Raw genomic sequence first — 24,135 nt, forward strand, 5'->3', positions numbered from 1 at the left:
GGATTTTCGCATCCATCAAAGAAAAAAACATGGAGGGGGCAATGAACGTTTGAAAGGGGAAAACAAATTCAAATGTATTTATGGTGTTGGAATTCGATCGGCGTCAGTAGTATTGATGGCGTAGTTGCCTTTGGGAAAAATATCGCAGAGGGACAGAAAGTTGTGGCTTATATTTAGTTGTTTACTGAAAGGTGTAGATTTTCATAAGAATAATGCGAGGTGTTTCTAGCTGTGTTTTTTTTTCATTGGATTTTGTTTTTGATGTTTAATGACTGAGTATTTGTGTTGTACTGTAGGTAACATTAGACTGCATTTGTTTGATGCAGTATTAGTCCACATAGAGAGATGTAATGGATAGGGTGGAAAAAAATTCTCTTACCGGTACTAAAAAATGTAATGTTCAAAGAAAAAAGTGTGTTCTCGACAATATTTGTGATAAGTTTTGAGGCATGGATGGAGTGTCGATATGGTTTTAGGTAACACTATTTTTCTGTGAGTGTTGTGTTACTTGTCAACTTCCAAATGTTCAATTATTGTAATCTATTTCTACGATTGTTATGGAACTAAAGAAAAATCGGGTGTCAGCTTGTGTTCTTGTGTTCATGTTTAACCAATTCTAGTCATAAGAATGTCAATATTTAACAATTCAATTTTAATTATTAATTTTGGTGATGTATTTTCTTGAAAGAAGACAAATATTTCATGGACTGTTGACAAATTCACAAGCTGTGTTTTATGTTTCTCTTAGCCTAACATGGGCAGGAGTTTTACATCCAAGCCTGAAAGATCTCTTGCGCAGGGAGTGCGGAAACATTACATTGAAGATAAAACGATTAACGCATGTGTGAATAACTGAAGAGCTTCGGATTTACTTGATATGGAATTCCACAAATGAGTTTTGCATACTGTACTTAAAATGACAAGAAAGTGCCTCATCATGTGTGTTAAAACTGTTGCACAGGAAGGGTGGAAATCCGCAGTGAATTAGAAACAACCTGGAGAAAGTGCAGACTTGTCTTAAGAACTTTTAAAGGGAGAGTTGTCTACAAGTTTTAAGCTGAGCTTTCGGGGATTTTATTCTTGTTTTTGAGTTTCTAATTGATTTCGCAGATGAATTGTTTTTCATCATTACAAAGCTGAAGAAACCTCAAGTTTGTTAAACCCTTAAAAGGCTTCGCATTTTAACGATTGGCCAACAAATATCATCCCGAGGAAGGCACCCGTTTTAAAAATATATGACTTCATCTTTGGGAAATAAGGAACTGTTATGAAAAACAACAAGCTAACTTCAGGGAAGTTTGTTCCCTTCCATAAGGTCTATAAAAATAGCTTAAATAATAAACATCAGTTTTACGCCCTTTCTTGGTAATGTACTATTTTCTTTGAGTCTCATTTTAAGTGACCTCTCTTCGACAACCGTACTGAGTTCAGACATAACTGCTTTAGATTTTTGCAGTACACTTATCTCAAAATAGCTACATGTACCAACTTTTGAAATGAAATTTTCACAGGTTGGTTGTATTGTAGGCTTATATAGACACTACATAGGATTAAAATAATCGAACGGATCCAAAAACCAAAGATATGACATGTGCTTATTGCCTTCATCTACATTGTATTTACGTGATTTATAAATTTTCACCCTCACATAGTCTATTGGAAAACACAAGATGTAAATTTTATGTAAACCTGCTTGGTCTCTGAAAGTTTGTGATTACGTGATAGATTAATTCGTTTTGTTGAATTGCTATTTAAAGGATCTTTTTCCTGTTAGTGTTACTTATTTTAAAGGATTTCCAAGAAAAACACAAGTAAACAAGTATGTCTATATATTTTTTCCAAGTAATGCTCTTTGTTGAAACCAATAGTGGACATCGAACGGACAGCAATTAATAATTTTGAATGGAATTGTTGACTTGTAATTAGCTTTTTTGCCTTCATTTAATACCATGCATGTTGTACATGTATGTACATGTACATTGTAGTTGAGTCAATGATGTAGTAACATTGATATTGCATACATTTTCTGTTCTTGACTAAATTGACACAAACTGTTGTTGTGATGGCCCCCAAGCCATGGATATGCCCCATGACCTTTATTCAGGGACTGGCAGCTTGCCAACAGCCTGTACCATTATTGGATTAGGGGTAATGCATTTCTTTTACACCCTCTCATAATGGAAAACACCAAGGATGCTTTTGTTGTTATACAATTTTCTTTCAAAAGTGTTTGTTGTGAAGAGTTGGGATTTGCAATTCATTTCTCAAGTCAGTGCAGGAGAAATGTTACTCTTCAATACTTCATAATAAAGGGGAATTGTAGGCTATAAAATTAACAGAAAAAAAATAATAAGGAAATTTTATTTTATTTTAAATATGCCGTTTGGTGACTTAAGTTTACATAATTTCATGCCTTAATTTATTTCTGGCCATATTCTTTATTTATTGTTATGGTTTTGGTTTTTGAAAAACATGACGCTGTCTTGATAATTGCTTTTCAATAATACATATTTTTGCATGGGGTGGAGTTGTACTACACTGTACATTTGTCTGATGTAAAGCTGTGTCAGTCCTCATATTGTGTTAATATTTTATTTTTTTTAAAGTTAGGACAAGGGTTAGTTAGTAAAAGCAGGACAGTTTTTTTCAGAACGACATGTTAATGGTCTCCCAAATTCAGGAATCTACTCTGTCAGAAGCAGTAGAATAAACAGCAACAAAAGTTCTCAACAAACAAAGTCTACATAGCAAAGTAGACACATTGTGTTACCGTAACTTGAGCAAATTGAAACCACACCATGCAATGCCTCAAAACCAACACAAGAAATTATTAGCCTACATGTTATTTTTACAAAACTCAGCAGAGTTTTTCAAACAAGCATTGTATACTTCATCAGACTAGAAGAATGTAATAAAATGTTTGTCTTGAAATGTAAGACAGTTCACTGAATATCTTATTTGCCAACCACCAGAAGGTAGTCAAGTCATCAATCATATGATAAAAACATTTAATAAGTTCTTATGGTCGGCGACGTGCTCTGAATATTCACCAGATGGCCTTTTTACATGAGCCTTCCCATCCATAAAATTTTACAAACTCATTCCTTAGTTTTTAAGTCCGAAAAACAGGTGGCATTCTTGCCTTTGTCAAAGGAAATGGGTGTACAAAATTTGAGATCAAAATATGGACATATGAAGACAGGAATGTTTAGAGTGTTACACATTTCTGTGTACTTGATATTATTTTTATTTAAAACAGGCAAATTTTTTCAGGTCTGGCGCTTCTGTTTTGGAAGTTGCTTGTCCTTCGTGGTGGGTACTTCATTGAGGAAAATGTAAATTTTGACTGGAGTTGAACGTTTGAAACAGACAGAAAGTATTGAATGAATATGTAGGCAGTTGCCTCCATAGCCTCTGTGAAGTATCAAGTCTTGTTTTTTTTTATGTGCAGTAAATGAATGCCTTGAAATGTATAATATTCCCTTTTCAACTTGCATCATGTTGTGTGTAGTGCATAATTTACACATTTACTTTCTGTACTTGAATTGTGGTGAACAAACATGGGTCGTAGGAAGCAAACTACAAGCAATCAATTTTGTTCTGATGGCAACCGCCATATTGGCGAAGTTGCTTTGATTAATTGATGAGGTGCTGTTCGTATGTATCGTGAACTCTAATGGAGTCTTACAATTCGTTTTGTTATGGTCGCAGCAATAATGCATCATACTGTACAATGAATCGTGGTGTACATGTACATGTACACATCAGATAGGCCCCAAAAAAAACATGGTCATTCTGGAATTAAAATTGAAAAGCCAGTGTTGAGACGGCCAATATGGGATTTGAGGCATTGCATGGTGTGGTATCATTGATGTTGGTTTGCGGTAACTAACACCATGATGTGTGTATATTTGTATCTACTTGCTGGGTTGATTTTTCATGTACAATTCTAAAACAATTCTGAGAAGATTTTTTCAAAATTTGGGAGACTTCTCTACTACCACGGAGTAGATTTGTCTGAGATTGACGATGAAAAACAAGATGATCCCTCTGCCTTGCTGAGATCCAGCCGAATTCCTGTTGTGGTTGAGAAGGTTTGGAGGGGTGAGGGTAGCTTGGCAAATAGCCAGAGATAAAGATCCAACCATTAATAACAGCAGGAAACTGGTGTCCGCCAATGTCATCAGGTTACAGGTGACTTCTATGGTTGCATGTTCCATCAGCTTCATGTAGTCTATTAAAGGCTTTCATGTTTCACCTGAGAATGTGACATGCTTATCACATGAATGTTTCTCATCGCTCGACATTCGTAACATTGTTGATGATGTTTAACTGTAATATTAAAGGCACCGGACATCTTTGGTAATTGTCAAAGACCAGTGTTCTGTCTTAGTGTATCTCAACATACGCATAAAATAACAAACCTGTGAATATTTGAACTCAATTGGTCATCGGAGGAGGAGCAGAGTGCAAGGTTTAATTTGTCATGCTCGACTAGAGGCATTATGTTGCAAGCATTTATTTCTTAATACCAAACAAAAATTTGATAAAATTGTACCCAGGCTTTTCTCTACTTTTCATTATCGAAAGCTGATGGTTAATTTCCATAACTGCGCATCAAACCTACACTCGTGTTCAAACCAAGAAACTCGTACAAATCGTACCCAATCAAAAAGAACATGTTTATTATTCTTGGTGGGAAAAATTCCTATTTGCTCAGCAACTCCGCTGCTTTGTATGACATGTGGTCACTAAGGAAAGAATCGTTGACAACGGCGCATGTTTCCATCTCTAGCAATATGTGATTGTTTAGAGTACGTGCTTAGTGAGCTTCTTCGGGCCTTCTCCTGTAGTGATTGGTCGGTTACTTGGAAAAGGGATGGGCCGAGATGATGACGGATTTCATGGAGATTAAAATCTCTTATACAGGGGGGGGTGGGGATCCTGGCGCTGTTGCTGCAATATGATCGGAGATTACATAATTTGTGTTTATTCAATCTCTGCTTTTTGTAATAAAATGCAAAATTGTCTAAAGCTTTAGGCTTTCCTCATAAATGACCAGTGATAATGTCTTGATTTATGTACACGTACCATTCTAGATGAATTTTATTGGTAGTCTTTGTCATTTTTGGCGAGTTATGAGTTTAGACACGTGCGTAATCTAATTTCCTCCGACAGTAACAAATATTATACTAAAAATCTGCAACAGACAGAATATTAATATTGGATATAAATTGTATTTTTCATAAGCCTGATACATTGTACATTCCAAGGCTTGTATTTTTAGTTGTACAGTGTATGCCTCCAGCTGCTTGACGCATTCCTACATAACATATTTATCACTCGCTAAAATCTTTTCACTCGGATTTCGTAGAAGACTATTCACAAACACAGGCCATTCAATTCATCAATGCGATGGGTCTTTGCAATGTGATATTACTTGCGGAAATATATTTGAATACATGTTTTTTCATTGAGCGTTTTGAATACCTGACAATGATGTACGAGCCTGTCGAGTTGAAGGTATACTGTGAAAGGGCCCCGAGGAAGGCCTTAACTGCTTTTATTTGATAAAATGGCAAAGTTCAAGCAGAAATGTATTTTCGTCCTCAAGTTGATGGGTTTTCTTCCTGGTTGCGGATTGTTTTCCTGTACAATTTTTGTAAAGAGACGGCTCAATAGAGAGAGCTTCATTTATTGGCTTTAACTTAATTTACTTAAACCTAACTCACAAAGAGATCCGTTGTTTTTGTTGGAATGAACAGTAAATAAGACAGCAAATTCAGAAATCAAAATCTGAATATTTTGTTTTGCGCTGTGCATGACATGAAGTTTGATTAATTAATACCAAGTGAGGATACTGGTCTTCAATGTCTTTGTCATTTACCAAAAGTGTACCCTGCCTTTAATACATACACCATGTACATGTACGTAGCAGTACGCTTTAACTGAAGAGAAATCAACCAATAGAAGGAAACAAGATGGTTGTCAACGTCTTTCAATTTTGCACATCATAATCTTATCCCACTTGTGGCCTTTGTGAGTCAGATCTTTCATGAATAAAATGGGTCTTATTAATATTAACCACGGATCTGCGTATTAACCGAGAAACAAAGAAAAGCAAATTGCGGTGTCGAGCGGGAACGCGGGAGCGAGGCAAGACTCCATTAGAAATCAGAGAGGACAAAGAAACCTTATTCCATTCCTGGAGTGCTCGGTTCATGCATACCGCGTTAAACACTTAGCAATCTTTCAGACCGCTGAAGTTATAAAATAAAAGGTAGGCCGGTCCTCTTTTTTGAAGCTCTAGGTTGTCAGTGTTAGGAATGTATTTATGTGAAACTTGACACATGTTTATTAAAGGACTCAGAAAGCGGTGAAATGTTTGTGTTGATTTCACTTTTGTGAAAGCTTTTGCGAAACACATGTAAAATGCTGTGAACATGATATCCACTGTGTCATATTAGGCCTATACTGTAATCATGTACACATATACATGTACGTGTAGCTTCACTCATGATATTACCACAAAATGGAACATCCAAGAAAGATTGATTTGTAAAAGCGTCTTCCTTCCTGCGACAATTGTGCCCTGTTTTGATTCTGTCTATGTTCAAATTACTTTTATACATGTGGACTATAGATTTAGTTCCCAATGTATGTACGTAGATGATGTGTCTTTCCTAAGTGAAAGTCTGTCAGGAATTTCTTGAAGCTGTATGTTGGTTCTCTAAGAGGAAAGGAAAATTATTAGAAACATTTCTGGCGGACAGCTCACTTAAAAAGGAATCCATTGAGTTTCATATTTAATGTTGATTCATAATAGATACAAAGAGGCTGTGACAAACTGGCCCACTCCTGTACAAATCCCAGAGGGTATTTGACATCCTCATGTGTCAGTGTGAAAATACAGGTTTTACTAAGGTAGAAAACGCCATCTCCAGACCTACAATTCACACCCTTTCATGATGGCTTGATTGAGTTCACTTCTGATTGACTTTTGTAGACGGTCCCTAAACCCGCAAAAACATGAGTCACCATCATGCAAGTGCCACCTGGCAAGGACTATTTATAGTGAGTGCTGTGTAGTGAGAGGTGGGTATTACTACTGTACACAACCCATGGTATGGGATAGTCTGTATACAATCGGGCAGCCATGGTTAGACCATGCATGGACCATGGTAGCCATGCTGTGCTTGGCTGGCTCTCTAACTCTGCTTGGTTGCAACTCCGCAACCAAATAGTTTGGCACACATGTATGAAATGTAATTGTCTTCCTGGAAGCTTATACGGCTTCCTTTGTAACATAATATATCACTTTTATATTAAAATATTTTTAAAATTCTGTGGGTGTGGGTATTTGCTTTGTGAATTTAATATAGACGTTATGCATTGACGTCATCCAGCAGCCATCTTAGTGGAAAAACGGTGACGAAACAATCAAAACGCACAGATTTGTACGCGCGGCGCACAGGATTGGCCAATGAACAACCTCCCTTTGACCTTCAGGTGAGGGCGCCCTACTGAAATGATGTCATGTGCATTATAAGGTCTATTATAGATGCAGCCTAGTTACACAATTGTTGAATGTGCAAACAAACATGTAGGGGATTGTTTTAAAGATGTGAAGATGCAATCATTTTACATTTTTGTATGAAGGGAAAATATTCAGTCCTTCTTTTCTACGTGCCTTCTATTCAATCTAACCATCATCTAACTGGGAGCTATATATGGCACTCAATAAATATGGACAAAATGGTGGCTTGATGTAGGCCTATCATGTACATAGTAGGTGCATGGAGGTAGAAAGTCACTAAGTGACATCCTTCTTGCTTGTTATTACAAATTTTACCCACTAATAAACATTGATGATGCATGGTTTTGGTCGTGTTTCCAAGAAATTAAGTTAAGCAGATAAACTGTAGAGATTTCATAGCTTGTCTAACAAACACCAACTTGGCAGTTTGACAAACACATGGGGGAGGAAGGGGTGTGTTTATAAATAAGCCTAGTGTATTGTCTATTGAGTGGATACAGTACTGTGGTATGGTGGCTTTGAGAATGTGATGTGTGTTCAGCAGACAAAACAAATGTTCTGATAAAATCTTGTTTAGGGCATTTATAGTTTGAGTTGATCGTTTGAGCATGGAGGTAGTTTGAGGGTGGTGTGACCTCAGCATGACTGACTGATTAAATGTACAATCTGCACTCTTGGAAGCGTTGTGAGGCCTTCCATTCATGTTATGGGATTTTAATCACCATAAACTTAAGCCTATTAGTTTGTTTTCTTAATTCTAAAGCCATAAGGGAATGACCCATTTTATATAAACGTGACAAAGACGGCACCTCAGTAATGAATTTGTTTGCCGAGTCTGTCAGCTGTCAGTCTGGTAGCCTACATAATTCTCAAGCCCCTGCCTTTACAAAGTAGTTTGTGAATTTTCTTGAGATCTTCAGTGGGTACTTTTGTCACCCCAAACCAGGTGCAACAGCTTGCTGTAACATGTAGGAGATTCAAGATACGAAGACTCCAAGAATAATGAGTTCTTGGAATGTTCTCAGTGGGGTTCACATCATTTACATGTAGATTGAAACGGTTTGTTCAAACCATAGTGGAAGAGCTACAGTCTGATGTATTCAACAACATTTAAATATAGCCAGTCGGCCGATGCACTTAGCCCTCTGTAAATTTCAGAGACCAAATTTGCATTTTGATCACATGCCCACATTGCAATGGTTTACCTGCTCTGGTTTAAAAATGGCATCGCGGTTAATCTTTATCCTGTTGTGATATGTACAATGTAGAAGAGGCTAAATATATTCAGGTTCAAAATACTTCACAAATTCATTGTGTAGACATCTGGTTCAATTAGTAAGTATGCATTTCGTGATAATTTTGGGCACTGTAGTAATATGTACTGTCAACAATACAACTGTTCCATATTGAGTGGTTTCGGAAGACTTTGGTGGCCAAATGGAATAATAGAACATGATGACCGTTCGTTCCTGTTCAGTGATATTCCGCCATGAATAAAGCAGGACATAATACAAACATACAGTCACAGCGTACATTAAGTCAACATTCAGTACATGCAATGTTGAGCATTCAACTCGTAAATTACACACATTTTTGGCAGGTCAGAATGTCTTTCATGATGTTGAAATATTCATTTCGGTTTGTATTAGCTCTGAAGATGTTCCTCATTTTAATAATGTCAAAGAGAGGAGGGGAGCCGTGGGGCTTCTTTCTCAACTATCCAAACTGCAGATTTGTGTGACATCAATGCATCACCAAAATGTGCTGCTTTTTCTATACATTTGGATCCTCATTTATATTCTATTGTAAAATCACCATACCGAAATACTACATTGTTTTTAAATTATTCCCTGATATGCAAAGGATTAACTTGCATGTATACAAGGCCTCATTTCATAGAGCTGCTTAAAAATATCGCTTAAAAGATTTCTGCTTTTTATAGCAAAAAAAAGCAGGGAGCCAGTCGCAAACTAGGTGGACATAACATGATACTTAAGCTGGTAACCCTTAACCTGTCAGTACCTTAGTAAATTGGTGTGCTATGATAAGCAGTTCTATGAAGTTGGTCCCAGGACGGTGTCTGTGGGCCACTTGAATCCCATAGGGCGAGGTCCTCCATCTATCAATATGGACAGCACTCAAAATTATGGATGATGTAGGTCAGCAGGAATTGACAGGCATCTGGTGCATGGTGCGTTATGTATGGGACCTTGTTTACCATATTCAGATGGCTGCACATAAGTTTTTTATTTTATTACCTGCCCGTGCAATTTAATTATTAAATAACACACCTGTTTTTAAATTCATAACCTTTGCGGAGCATAATAACGTCAGCTTCTTGGAATTATCAAGGGTTGAGAAATTTCAGATTCTCCTTTATATAGAAATTGCAGACCCTCGCATCTGAATTGAGACCTTTTTTTTAGCATCAGCTTCGTGGAGACAAAAAAATGCTTTTATTTTCTCCTGATCAAAGAGCCCCGCTCTCTTAGCCTACTTCTCTAGCGCTGAGGATATTGTTCCCAGAAGCTCCTTGAAATCTTCAAACTCCAGGAGTTATCAAAAGGCTGAATTAAGCCGTCAATTTATTGCGTCCTAAAAATTTGATCCTACATGTAGTTTCAGACCTTTTTGTCGGCAATGAATCTCTCCCCTGAATTATGCGCACGCGCAGAACAACGGAAACCTTAGATAGATCCTGGGTTTGTCAGCTGCTCACTACCGTTCCAAAGTCTCCCGATGAATGGAAATTTGTGTGTAATATGTACAAAAAAGAAATCCTAAGTTCACAGATACTAAGCACATTTTATTTTTAGAATGAAGATTGTCACACTCCAGCTTAGTGCAATCAAATTTCAAAAATGTCTAGGGCTAAATGTACACTGTTAAATTTGATTTTAAAATGCCAAATTTGGTCACACAAAGCATATCACACGCCGTTAATTTTTGTCTCCTTTACAATTTCCGGTAATTATACACCATTGACGTATCTAAATGTACATTCATGAGCCTTTTGTCAGAACAAACAAAACCTATTGGTACCTGTAATAACGATACAGACTCTCTTTTATGACTTTTTATGAAATGTCCGTTGTCATTGTAATTCCGAGCCTGTATGCTGAGGTCAAATGCAGTGAAGCAAAAACTGAACTGGTAATCAAATTGCTGTTGTACAGATTTTGATGTGTAGAATGGCCAGACAGGCCTAGGGATCATCTTTAATCTCAAGTAATATTGAATTTCAGCTGCAGTGGCAGTCGGATTCAGGGATCTTCTTATTAAAACACGGAGGAGGAGTTCTGGAAAACCATCCAAGTTCAGATGTTTTTTGTTGTCTGCCTGGTGGAAAAAGTGACAATTTTTGTCTTAAGATGTTTAGAAATCTTGCTGTTTGATCTGCTTCTCTAGATCGCAGGATACTGTCATTCTTGGAAGTGATGTTTAAAAAGCTGGAGATGTTGTTAACCCATGAGATGTTTTTGTCAGCAGACTCTCCTATTTTACCCTATTGTTAAAGTTTTAAATCCATCATATTGTTCAAATTGTCGTGTGATAGTGAAGTCATAAAAGTGTTATGTAAACATTTTATGTAGACTTCAATATTGTTATGTTAGAATGGGTGTTTTTATGTACAATGTACATAGTACAGCCAGGTACATGCACATGTACCATGCATGTACATTATTAATCTTGTTTTGTGTACGTACTGTACGTATGTAATGTGTTTTTTTAAGGCGTACACATCCCATGTACAAAACCTGGCGATAATGAAGTGTTTTTTTTCCCACGGTTTTGTGTATTTTAAGCCTTTTGAACACTGATCAGATGAGAAAATCGCTTCATCCTACTGTAATTATTGGACTCGTGCACCGGAACTCTTTTCTAATTTGGTAGACAATTTATTTGTCCCCTTCATTGCATTTGATGAATTGTTGCTACAAAGCTCATGTTTTTTGTTTGTGTGGCGGGTAGTGTGGGGATGTCTGTCGGACCATGATTAGACTTAGGTTTTGAAAGCTTATTATGCAGATGTTTCATGTTATTAGTTTAGTCTTAAAGTGTGTACCTACCACAACCCTCCTTGTTTGATTTACAGCTATGATCATCAGCTATTGTAGTTATCTTGCGGTGTGTGCATGTAAAAACATTTCTATTTCTAATTCCGTGGCACAAACAAGTATTTGATTTTGTTTTATTTTATTAGTCTCATTCGCTCTTGTGCCTAACAGTGGGATACCTCCCCAGGCCTCTTCTGAATCAATCTTGGAAATGTGAACATATCAAGTCACGTTAATATTTCCAATTTCATTTACCAACGGGCCCCAGCGGTTTTTCCATCTACAGTACCATGCCCCATACAAGGTTTTCTCAATACGCTCCTGCTATACCTATAAATGCCTTGAATAAATTTGTGTGCTTCGTACTTCCTTGCAAGTGATTTTTCAACATGGAATTCAGGTTTGATGTGGTGTGGCATTTCATTCATTCAATGGTTTATTAAAATTATATTCAGCAGCAGAATTACATGAACAGTTACATAGTTAAATAATTTGGCGTTGTGCAGTTTACAATCACAGAATGCAATCGCATTCATGTTGTGTTTTGAAAAAGAAATATTGAAAAGTTTCATTTTCAAGGTTACAAAGAATAGAATATTGGTGTTTCTTAGCTGTATTGTGAAGCCACTCAAATTAGAATATAATTTAATAAATGCAAGATTAATACTATGCGATATATATGCATCCCCTAATCCGATAACAACAATGAATTTATTTTTTAACGAAGGAAAAATAATCTACCCTTCTACAATGGAGCTTCTATTCAAAAAATCTCCTGTCAATGGTAGCATACAATTCTGAATTCTCTGGGAATTTTGCTTATTGTTGTAAATTGAATGTAGAAAATATATAAAAAGCCATGTTGCGAAATATGTATTAAGTGATTGATCTGCTGGGTGTAGCTCGGCGGGTGTGGTCACGGGCAGAAAGGAATAACTTCTTACAAATATTCCCAGAAGGAATATTATGGGATGTCCGGAATTACAGCTCAGAATTTGGCTCGTAGCTATAACTGTACCGTTGAGTTCTTATTTTGTACATGACATAATGTTTATTTTGTGTACTAAAAGACATTTTAAGGCAAAGTATTCCTTAGGTTTTCGGAACTGTTTGATTTAAAAAAAAAAAAAAAAAATTTTTAAACCCTATAATTATAACATGTAAATAAAGATATATACGATAACACTAACCTGTGACGATTTTATTTTAAAAGGTGGTCACATTTTTGAGATGTTGGCGAAAATTTGAATACACAATCTGAGAGTCATACTGTCAGTAATGCTTCTCATGTTCCAATTTTGGGGAAAAAAACTGATATATTTGTCCATAGCTGCTCAGAGTAAAATTATTCTCAAAATGTGTTCAAAAACTGTGTACTGTTGTCCCTACCTAAGTAAGGAAACAGATGATATCTGTTTGGTTGTTTTTTAATTGTTTTCATAATGTGATTCAATTGAAGTCTTGTGTTTACTGTTTTCTGAAGTCCTAAAATAATAGACATATTGATTAACTTGCAGTACTGTCCGTGTGGGGAAAACAAATCTTTTGTCCCCTTTTTTTCCCATGTGTTTAGTATTGACAGTATATTAATTACTAGCTTTGTTCACAAAAGGTTGCATGGTTCATGGGGGAAAACACAGATTGAATGAAACTGATTTTGCTGGTTTGTTGTTATGACCCTCATGAGACAAATAACGCTGATGAACCTTTTGTTGTGGGCGTGCCAGATATTGATGAGCTGAAACAAAAACCAGTAACGAGCCCCCTTAACGAGCTGTCTCTCAACCGACATTTCTAATGGTTTCATGACAGCATCATCAATCAATGTCTACAGTATGTGTTGCGCACTAGTGCATGCATTTTACTCATTGTATATCATTAATTATCAAATTTAAAGTTGATTTATGTACATTGAAGATAGTGCTTACAGGTTTGTTTATGTCGAACACACGCTAGCACAACTCAGCGGTGTAGATATGACATTTATTTATTGAGAATTAAAAGAACGATCCTAAGTGCCAATTTCATAGAGACTTGTTCTGTTCTTAGCGGTTGAGTAGAAGATTTTGTCTGGAGAAACTGTTGGTAGCCAGCCAACTTGCTAGACAGCACTCTCCCTTAACAGTAGTCTGCTGGCAATATGCCAGTTAAAACACAGTTTGAGGACCAGTTAGAATTCAGTCCAAGTGGTCCGACTGTTTGGTTCGGTTTGAAAAGCTTCCATATTTGGAATATGGGCAAGTGAGAAGGCAATGGACTAGTGAAATAACCTGCTGGCCAGTCAATAATAAAGCTAAGGGCAAACCCTGCTACTTTTTATGTTCACGTGACTGATGCCTCCGTAACTTATGCTTAACAAAATTTACTGCCAATCAGTCAATAAAATGTCTGTCCTGTGTCTGCTCTTTTTGGGTGGCACCTTGTTCAACAGATGTACAATTCAACCCTTTAAAAAGATTTATTTATAAAAGTTTGTGCCAACAGGAAACTTAATCATCTTGACCCCAGATAACGCAGCTGGGGGTCAAGGAAGGTCTGGTGAACTTCAGCATTCAGCATAAATCAGGTCACGCAAAGGTCAAGTGCATACCTGTCCCCTAGGGTGCTAAACTTTGCAATTCTGCCCACACTTCAGTTTTATGGTTTCTCAGTCTGGATTATGCACCTGGGAGTGCTCTGATGATACAGGGTTTTGCAATCATCGTCTGCTTGGGATTGGTAGGAGTGTTAGTCATTATCAGGCATGATACTGCACGACCTTGGTCTTGCACATGCCCCTGGGTTTTTCTTGGTCTTGTCCCTGGTGCCCTTTGATGCTCATAAAGGTGCCCTTCACTGAGGACAAAATTGCCTTGTTTCGCTTACAACAACGTAGTATCAAGTGTGTGCTGTTGGTATTTTGTTACACATCCAACAGTGCAAGTGTCAATATCAAATTGGAAACAAGAAGAAATTTTCAATGTTGGATGTGTGAGGAAAACCCCAAAATGGGGAAACTGATGCAATCAGGTAGGGACTGAAAACCCAATCAACATGATACAAAGTTCTAGTATGAGGTGGGATTCTAACTTGGGTCTATAGAGATGAAAGGCAGAGAAAGAAACCACTTAGCAAACCTGAACATCTTTTTTTTGTGTTGTGAGAGTTGTAGCCTCTTATCTTTGCATCAGACTTGCATTGAACAAAACAAAGCGATAAAATGAAAATGTTTTTTTTTAGGCTTTAGAGATGAAGTACTGAAAAATAATCTCAGTAAACCTTGAATCTGGTCTGTAAGTAGCTTAAAGTGTGGAAGTATGGAACTGATTCCTAATTCGTGAATTTTTTTCCCAAGTCTGCTTTATATTTGTTGACAACAAGTAACCAGTAATGAAGGGCGAGGGTGTTTTCGAGGACTGATGTATTATAATTTTCAAGGGACTTAAGACCAACTGTTGAAGGTTATGGAAATACTTAGTACTACTAGCTAAATCATGTCAGATTTATAAATGCACATAATGGACAAGTTGGGTTTCAAACTTCGTTGAGAATTTCAATTAAAGAGCGGAAAACAGATGATTATTTCAGAAACTTTATTGGGGACGACGAAACAAAAGATTTACAAAAACCAAGTTACAGTAATTTGGCCATGTCTCAAGAAGAGAAGAGGATTATCTTCAGAAGATTATCGTTCAAGGAATTGTTGAAGTAAGCCGCGGAATGGAGGAGCTGACAGGCTTGCCTCTGACCTCAGCCTCTGGTCAGCTTTGGGCAAGCAGAGGTTGAACTCAATCATCAAAAGGGTCACCACGATGACTCAGTCATGCCTCTGGACTGCCATGATGGCTAGGAATTTACATGTATTTCTAATCAGTTTCAAAGAATGGCTTGAATTGCTGCATGAGTAGCCACAGCATTGATAAGTTTTGGTTTATAGTGATGCAGTCACCCATAAATACAGTGGTTCCTACCTCAGAATAGTACATTTACAGTGGACTTCTTTCTAAACATCAATGAAGCAAAAGGGAAGGGGGCGTCAACTGATTGTTGACGTTTTGTCAAGGTGCAGTATTTCCTCGCAAAATAGTACATAGTAACTTTGTGTTTGTGGGTTTTTTAATCAGCTCACCCTGAGGTTTTTGTAGTCTTGTGGATTGTGGTCCATTGTTGGGAAGTTTTTTTATTCTGTCAGAAGCTTGTTTGCTCGTTGTCTGAGGTTCTCCCTGTGGTTAATAGGGCTTGAAACGGTTTTACAGGCTTTTTCAGTTGTGATCGAAATAGACCCCTCTCTCTCCCACTCTCTCTGGAGGTTTCTTTGAATTGCTGGGAGAAGGAGAGGTTTGTATGTGTTTGTATTTTCCTTCAATTGGATTTGAATGGAATTGTTTGCTGAGAGCTTGTTTTTTTTTAATGTTACAACACAAAACATCACTGCATCCGTCAGCTTATTTGTATTATGTACAAATAACAGAAAAAGAAAAGCGGTTTGATTGGGATAAAGTGACAAAATAAAGTACAATTGTGTTCTAAAACTCCTTGAAGGGGAAACTGAATGACGGTACAATTGTAAAGACTGAATAAAAATATGCCTCAGGCAAGTTCCTTCACAAGTTTTCCTGTTGTTGCCGATTGTCTTCTCCCCCCACCCCCTCCTGTTTTTATTCTTTTTGCATTTTTAGTTAAACCTGTGAGTGTCACTTAAAACTGTAGTGGTCAATTGTCCTTATTCTCACAGCAATACTGAACATTCTGGTGTTTGTTTATGATTATTCACATTACAATCAAAAGTACAAGTATTTTGTAAAATATTTTATCCTACCGATAAGATAAGACTATTTAGTTTTGGTTTTGTTTTCTCAAGAATCTACCCAGCTAGAGTGGCAAGCCACTCAGCAAATCTCATTTTCATGTTTCCGGTTTTATCTGTCTTTTACATTGATCCAAAAGGTGGTCAATGTCAGCCTTTCGACTTCCAAACATCCTGCATTCAGTTTAAAGGGTTTGTGTACTTTTTGTTTGACACAAAACACAATGTCCACAGATTTTACATTACACGGTTTGAAGATATTGATGGTAGAAAGCTTAAAATATTACTTGCTGAGGTGCTGTAGTTTTTGAGAAATGAGTAAAACAATGCCACAAAACAATTTTAGCATACGGTACGATCTATTTGCATGACTCTGCTGAAAACATTGCTCTGTGATTTTCACTTTTTTTCTCAAAAACCTGACGACTAATGAAACAGAAACTTCTTTAGGTATACATCTTCATTCACAGTGAGTAGGGATTCATGTCATGGCCAAAAACTTGATCTACAAAAGGTATTAAAACCCTTTAAAGAGACAACCCACCTAATCCGTTCCCCTTCTCTACTCTTACAGGGTCGTCACTACTAATTAGCAGCTACCATGGCCGGCTTTTCGTGATGAGGATAAACTCTTTGACTAGGAGGAATCTTTAAGATCCTGATGACCACTTGTTGCTGTTGTATAAGTGAGCGAGCCTTACTTCCAACGAGCCAGATACATGGTCCAGTACTCAGGGATGGCTGAGAAGAGCTCTCCTCAGAGGAAGGTCAGAATTGTTAGTTTGTTGCCTCTATGTCTATCTGTGACTCATTTTTCATTCTTCTTTTCATTCATTCATTCATTGATGGTTTATTCATTAAACATACAGTGTAGCCAAAGGCTGAATTATGGCTGATGTTGGACTTCAAGTCAAAAGAAGTGAAAAACTAGTAAAAAATGCAGAAAAAAAGAAAACAGAAAATTGATCTGATTGCACCCATCTTTGACCTGAATGTCGATAAACAAGTTTTTTAGACCCCATTTCGGGGCGGTGCATTTGTTTGTTTGTTTGTTTCTGTCTGTGAATTCATTGACAATTTTGAGTTCACTTGTTTGTCTTAAAAATCTGTAAAATTTTGTTTGTTTGGTTTGGGTTTTTTTCTTAAGAAATCAGTCAATTTTCATGATTGTTTCATTTCGTTTTCAAAAGATTGGTACACCAAGATGTGTTTGTCAGTTTATCTCTCTGTTTGTGAATTTGATGAGATTTAATCATGCCTCCTGTCTATTTTTGTAAGTAGTTGATTATTTGTTTGTTTGTTCTCAGGAGAAGCAGGCGGGGGTGAAGTCGCCGATGTCCACCAAGGGAGACGGTGGCAAGACCCTGAAGAGGAAGCTCTTCGCCGGCGGCGTCAACGGGGAAGGGGCTGAGGGTAAGAATTATCACTAACATCCCCCCCCCCTAAGATTTTGAAGTATGATTAAGGTTTTTTCGAAGTTCGTGTCTTTGTCTACAACCATGGCCAGAAAACAGCTTATATTGCTGAAGTCAGACGCCCATTCAATGAATGTCTGCCACCGCCTGAGCAATGGATAAATTCCCTCATCCTCCGTCGTGACCTTCACACAAATATCTCATGCGTCAGTTGAAGAGAACCAGGTCCAGTCGGTACTGATTGTCTTGAGTGCTACGCATTTAGCGGATCCCCTCTTGTGCTGAGTCTTCATGTCTATTCCCTGACGTTCTATAAATGGATTTTATAATTGTCTGATCAGTCCGTTATGAACAAAGATTTATAACTCTTCTGTTTTGTTTCAAAGCTCAAAGGGGTTGGTTGGGAAAGGGAAACTGATTTTAACAGCAAAAAGACAAGTTATTAATAAAATGATTCAGCTTGATAAATAAGTACAAATGTATTACTGGTTATCTCATATTTGAAGAATGATGTTGGGGCGAAATATTAACAGGGCAGTTGTCAGATATGCCAACTCTCCCTGATTCTGTAGAAAGTTCCCTGAAAATAAACCAATCTTTCCATGTTCTGATGAACCCATTTGAAAATCTCCCTGATAAGGAAAAATGTTGTATACCATCGAAGCTATTGTAGGCTTCTAAACCAGGCGTTTTTATTGCCATTAATTTTGAAAGAGCAATTACCGAACGTGTACCTTCCCTTTAAATGGAGTACATGGACATTGGGTTCCATGGTGTCTGGGTTGGAATGGAATGCTAGTATGACATAGCAGAATGCGGATGGTGTATTTTAGGCCTGGTGTGTCTGCGGAGCACTTTATAGATTACACTTCTGAACTCCGTCCTCTGTCTCTCCCTCTTTCTCTCGGTCACAACAACCCAAACTGCAGCTCCAGTAAAACATGAAAACGTAAAGACACATTCGCCGTGTCGTCAAGAACCAAAATAGACCACTCAAAAAAGAAAAATGCACCTTTCAAGGGATCAATGTACAAGTGTTTTGTTTATCTTGGTGTATCTCTTTGTTCTTGTGTCACCGGCAATGAAATTGCACCAGCAGATGCCGTCTGAAAACAACAGGCATATTGTGAATGATGATAAATAGTGTATTAGAAGGTGTTGGCTGGTGGAGATTTTACTAATTGTTAGGAAATAATTTGAAAACTCTCTTCTTGGAAATTATTTGTGGAGAAAGACTGCTCACTGTACAAGATTCAATCGCTCATTTAAAAAGAATCAAAAATCATAAAAACCATGATGAATGAATTGGCTTGTTTTGAGCAATGCTTTTGTGTATTTCATTCTCCCTCTTGGCTTGCGCTGTGATATCACTCAGTTCATGTGTTTTTGACGACAAAAATAATCTCGCTGTGGGAGCAACCCGAGTCTGGCGAAGATTGACGAGAGACGAAAAGAGAAGAAGAAAAAATATATGTGGGCAGATGATTTGTTTGTTTGAATTTCAATGACCACTCTAGGTCTCTGTTAGTCAGTTAGGATCATTGCAGCAACGTAAAGCGCTTCCAAGGCCCTGCTTTCATGACAGGATGTTCTGGTCACTTTGCTGGTCTTGTTTTTCTCCGTTAGTTATGTGTCTTTTGTCAGTGTCTTACGGAGAGTGACGTTCGTAACTGACGCAAATACACAGGGATATTATCGGACTCTATTCCTTCTCCATTCTCTTGACTAACAAGCGAGGCTTCCTCAAGGGTTTTGTCATAATTTAGCCGGGGGGAATACTTAACTAACAAGCTTAGATAATTTTCTAATTTGAGTGTAGTTTACTGGTGCTCATATTGTTGTGAATGTACAGTGTACGCAGTCTACAAGTCCTTGAGTCAGACATGTTATCCGAGTATCATCAGTTTGAGCACAAAGATTCTCAGGACGATCCTTTTTGCAGACAAACTGAAGCTATTGTTCTTTAGACAAGTTTGGGGTTTTTAGGGGTAGGGGGGATTCGCCCTGACGTTCCTGGTTTGATTGGCATCATATTATGCCAAAGCACCTTGTTAATCAATAGGCCTACATGGTACTATGTAAAGAAATAACACTCATACTTCAAAACGTATCCTCTGCATGTATCTTGCAAGAAAAAAATACTGAGCACTTTGATGCGCCCCTTAGGTGTGCCAAGTATTAATATTTATATTATTAAAAGCAATCAGATTGGCTGAATTTGCAATCACGAGGTTGTGGGTTCGAATCTCCTAAGCTTACTGCTGATTTCACAATGACTAGAATAAGTAACGTAGTGTCGTCTAGTTACTGGATCACAATTTCTTGATTTGTGCAACTCAAAGTCAAAGACGTTAAACCAATGTTTGTATGAGAGAGATTGGCTGTTGCCAGCTTGGTGTTTATTCCCCCTTGTGGGAGTTTGCCGAGTTCCCTTGATGGGAAGTTCATCTAAACAAACAAACCAACAATCGAAACCATTTATTACATCATCCCTTTAAATTGAAGGTAATGCATCCTGTACCAGCATATAGTATGTGATTGTTTTCAAGGCCATTTTCTACGTCAGTCTTTTATTGTGCTGCGTCCTGACACAAAGGCGCCATGAACATGCAGGTGGAAGTGATTTCATGTTTGTAGGTCAGCGTAAATTGTTTGATTTTCTTTTATTCGGGTTGTCATGAAAAAATATTCTATGGAAATAGGTTGATTATTAATATACCCCACTGAAATGGTCATTGGATTTGTAAACAGACCGTTATTGATTTGGCAGTTGCCTTGAATTGGATGTTAGTTTGTTTTGTTTTCTCTACATTTTAAAGGTCGTTATCGGAATGTTATAACATATGTACTGTAGTAGAAGTTTATTGTTTCATTTGGTTTCCATAAAAAAATAAAAAAAATATAGGAAACTTACATTTTACAACCTGTACATGATGGTACTACTAGAGAAAAAAGCTGGGCCAAATTTTGACTGCACTTATTCCCACAGAATGTCCACACTTAGGGTGCCAGTCAGAATAATCAAGCTGACAAATGTTGAATTGTGTTTTGACTCACCCACCCATAATTTAAATTTGTTTTAAAATATTGACAAACTATTTTGAATTGTGCAATTCATAATCACATATGTTGTATGAGAGAGGTTGGCTATTTCAAGCTTGTCATTTATCCCCTTGTTGGAGTTTGCTGAGTTCCCTTGAGGGGATATCATCTAAACAAACAAACAAACAAACAAACAAACAAACAAACATATTGTGAGTTTGAATTGCACAATATTAAATACAGAAATGACTTGATATTTGGTTTCTTCAAGTAGTACCTAGCTGTTACAGGTCTTAAATTTGTTTTTGAAAGGGCGCAACATTTTTCTTTTAAAACACACTGCTATGACGAAAAATTAAAATTTGTATTGGAACTTTGCAATGGGCACCACAGCAAAAGCACAGGGCACCACAGCAAAAGCACAGGGCATCACGGCAAAAGCGCAGGGCACCACAGCAAAAGCGCAGGGCACCACAGCAAAAGCACAGGGCATCACAGCAAAAGCACAGGGCACCACGGCAATTGCTGTTGGTGCCGTGGGTTATTTTGAGGCCTGCTGTTGCATTACTCCAATATAAAACACACAGTATGTTGTAGAGATTCTATTTGCAGTGAATTTAGGGTGTGATTTGATTATGTTGAAGTCTCTACGGTGACTCATTTTGAGTTTGACCCAGATACAAGTAGCATGATGGTAAGACGAGGCGTATTTTTACTGCAAGTTTCTTGAGGGGAATTGAAGTTGATCGGGCAGGGTCCTTAAAGTCGTCAACGGCAGGAAGTATATGAAACTTGAAAGTTAAAGTATATAGGGGATAAATAACTGGAGATGTTTAAAATTAGAGACACATAATAAAAAAGGGTTTGTTAACAAAGATACAAGCCTTGCTTTTGCTTTTCTTCTTTTTGGAGGGTAATAATCCCAGACCTTGTGGTTTTTGGGGTATTGTGTATCGACTAAGCATCAACACGTTACATGCAGTAGGAATTGAAACTTTGCATTTAGGGAGTATTTATGTGAAGTTTTAGTGAAGTTTATAGTAGCACTATGTTTAAATCTCTTTTGGAACATGTAGTGTTGGTTCTGAAAAGAACTTGGTTCTGAAAAAAACCTGTGTTCTGAAAAAAACTGGTGGTGGACAACACAACTTTTCGATCACGATACATACGCTCTGATGATCTTCTGTTCAGAACCTACACTACTCAAAAGAGATTTAACAAGGTGCTACTGCAAACCTCGCCTAACAATTACACTCAGATATTGAGAAACTCATAAATTGCCAAAGTCCTTCTCCTTCTACATGTTCACTAACGACCTTGCGGTGATATCCCTAATCATTACAGTTGAGGAGATTTTTTTTATTGTGGTGACACAATTACATGCAGTAGGATAGGATATGAAACTTTGCATGGTGGGAGTATAATTTAGGTGAGGTATGTGATAGCACCATGGTTAAATCTCTTTTGAGTAGTGTGGGTTCTGAAAAGAACCGATGGTTGTTAACTCAATGTTTTGATCTTAGTACATGTGTGCTCCGATCTTCTTTTCAAAACCTATGTACACTACTCTAAATAGTTCTAACATGTTGCTACGATAAACCTCATCTAACAATTGCATGCAGCTCTTGCATAACACATCTATTGCAAAGGTTCTTCCCCTTCTACATCTTCGTTGTACATCTCAGTCTTATTTTTCCAATTTAGTTATTCAACAGTTTTCAGAGATGTATAGCAATCCCCCTGTGTAATCTTGACGTCAGATCTTAACATATATCTGGATTGACCGTTCAATTATCAGTGTTCTCATCGTGACAGATCCGCCCTGACCTTTTAATTCCTTTCAAGTTTTTTTCTGTTTTTAATGCTCGCTCCGAAGCTCCAGAAACATTGCTGTGAATTTGCTCTTGTCCGCACCTTTCAGGATTTGCTCTTTAAATTTGGCCTTGCATCCGCAGTCATGAATTTGTAGTTTTCCTCAAAAAGTATTAATCAGGAATGGACATTTGTCAAAACAAAATTCTAATCATCTCACTAAATAAATAAATGTTTTAAAATTATTGTTGAGTGACTTTTATACGGGTGTCATCATGATGTGTATTCCGTTTGCAGATTATCCTTCCTGGGTAAACATAACCGCTCCGGATTTTCAGCGATATCTCAAAAATGCAACCATATTTTTATGTCTGTTTTTATATAGGATTACAAATCGTCATACAGTTCCAAATACCAAAGTATACTTCGCCTTTGTAAAAAAAAAGAAATTGTCTGCCTGTTTTCAACAATTTTCCACAAACTCATTAAAATTCTTAATTTGACCTGTGAGGCACTGCACTGTTCGAAGTGCTCGATGCAATTTGTCTTTTTTAATTTGTTGTTTTACATCCACTCAAGTAAAAACACAAAGGCCCTTGTGTGGAGTAATAAAATGATTGATGGAATACCTAATGTAAAAAAACACCATTTCCCATCCTCGTATCCAGAGGCCATTTTGGAAACCCTGCTTTTCGGTTGTAATTGATGGATAGATGTTTCATTTTTTAAAGAAAAATAAATCTGCTCTGTGGTTTCAAAATGCACTGGTGGGTTAAAAACACGGCTGACCTTTACTTGTGACTAGTTGAAGGGGGGAGGGGAGATACATGCTGTAATTAAGGCTGCAGGCCCTGGACCAGGCATCGGCAACTCAGACAAACAAACATGCTCAGATGATCACCAATAATTTCATTTTCAGTGTGAACAGCTGTACATTTTCTGTAGTATTTATTTTTGTTCATCTTAGAATTTATGCCCCAAACTGCAACTCCTAATTACATAGCGCAGGGCTTCATCTGACATGCATGTTTATTGTTTAGGAACATGTAGTTGATGTAGTTGATATGTAGTTGATGTAAAAGAATTGAAAATCAAATTCAATGTATATTTTCTGGCCACCTCTGCATTATCTTTGGATGTGTAAATGAAATGTCAGTTACAAGTTACAAATACATGGAGACACGGACTTGCAAAGGTTTGTTAGTTGTTAAAGATTTGTTTTAGATTTTGTTATTTTATAAGAATAGGGCCTACTTGATTCAAGCTTCATAGTTTTTTGGAAAGAGTTGGTCAGCATCATGTAAGCTTGTTTAAAAAAAAAAATAAGTAATTTCTTTTTTGTTTTATTGATGAATTGAGAGGAAAGTACATCCACAGTGTTGCAGGATGCTGGTACATCATGTTCATAATCCCAAGCTGGTATACTTTCCAATTAATTTGGTTGCGCAGGTTTTTTTTTTTTCAATAACCACGACAGCATGATGA

General features: G+C 37.2%; 1 protein-coding gene across 2 annotated transcripts in view; it reads left to right on the plus strand.

Moving 5' to 3' along the window:
• Window positions 1-24,135, plus strand: part of LOC117288998 (ankyrin repeat domain-containing protein 11-like) — a 72,861-nt gene that overhangs the window by 33,862 nt on the left and 14,864 nt on the right. For both annotated transcript variants that reach the window (XM_033769882.1, XM_033769883.1), the window contains exons 4-5: window positions 16,956-17,148; window positions 17,689-17,794. In XM_033769882.1, coding sequence (XP_033625773.1) covers window positions 17,101-17,148; window positions 17,689-17,794 — 154 coding nt within the window. In that variant the 5' untranslated portion in view covers window positions 16,956-17,100. The remainder of the gene's footprint in view (window positions 1-16,955; window positions 17,149-17,688; window positions 17,795-24,135) is intronic.

Source organism: Asterias rubens, chromosome 4 (assembly GCF_902459465.1).
Source record: "Asterias rubens chromosome 4, eAstRub1.3, whole genome shotgun sequence".
NCBI lineage: Eukaryota > Metazoa > Echinodermata > Asteroidea > Forcipulatida > Asteriidae > Asterias > Asterias rubens.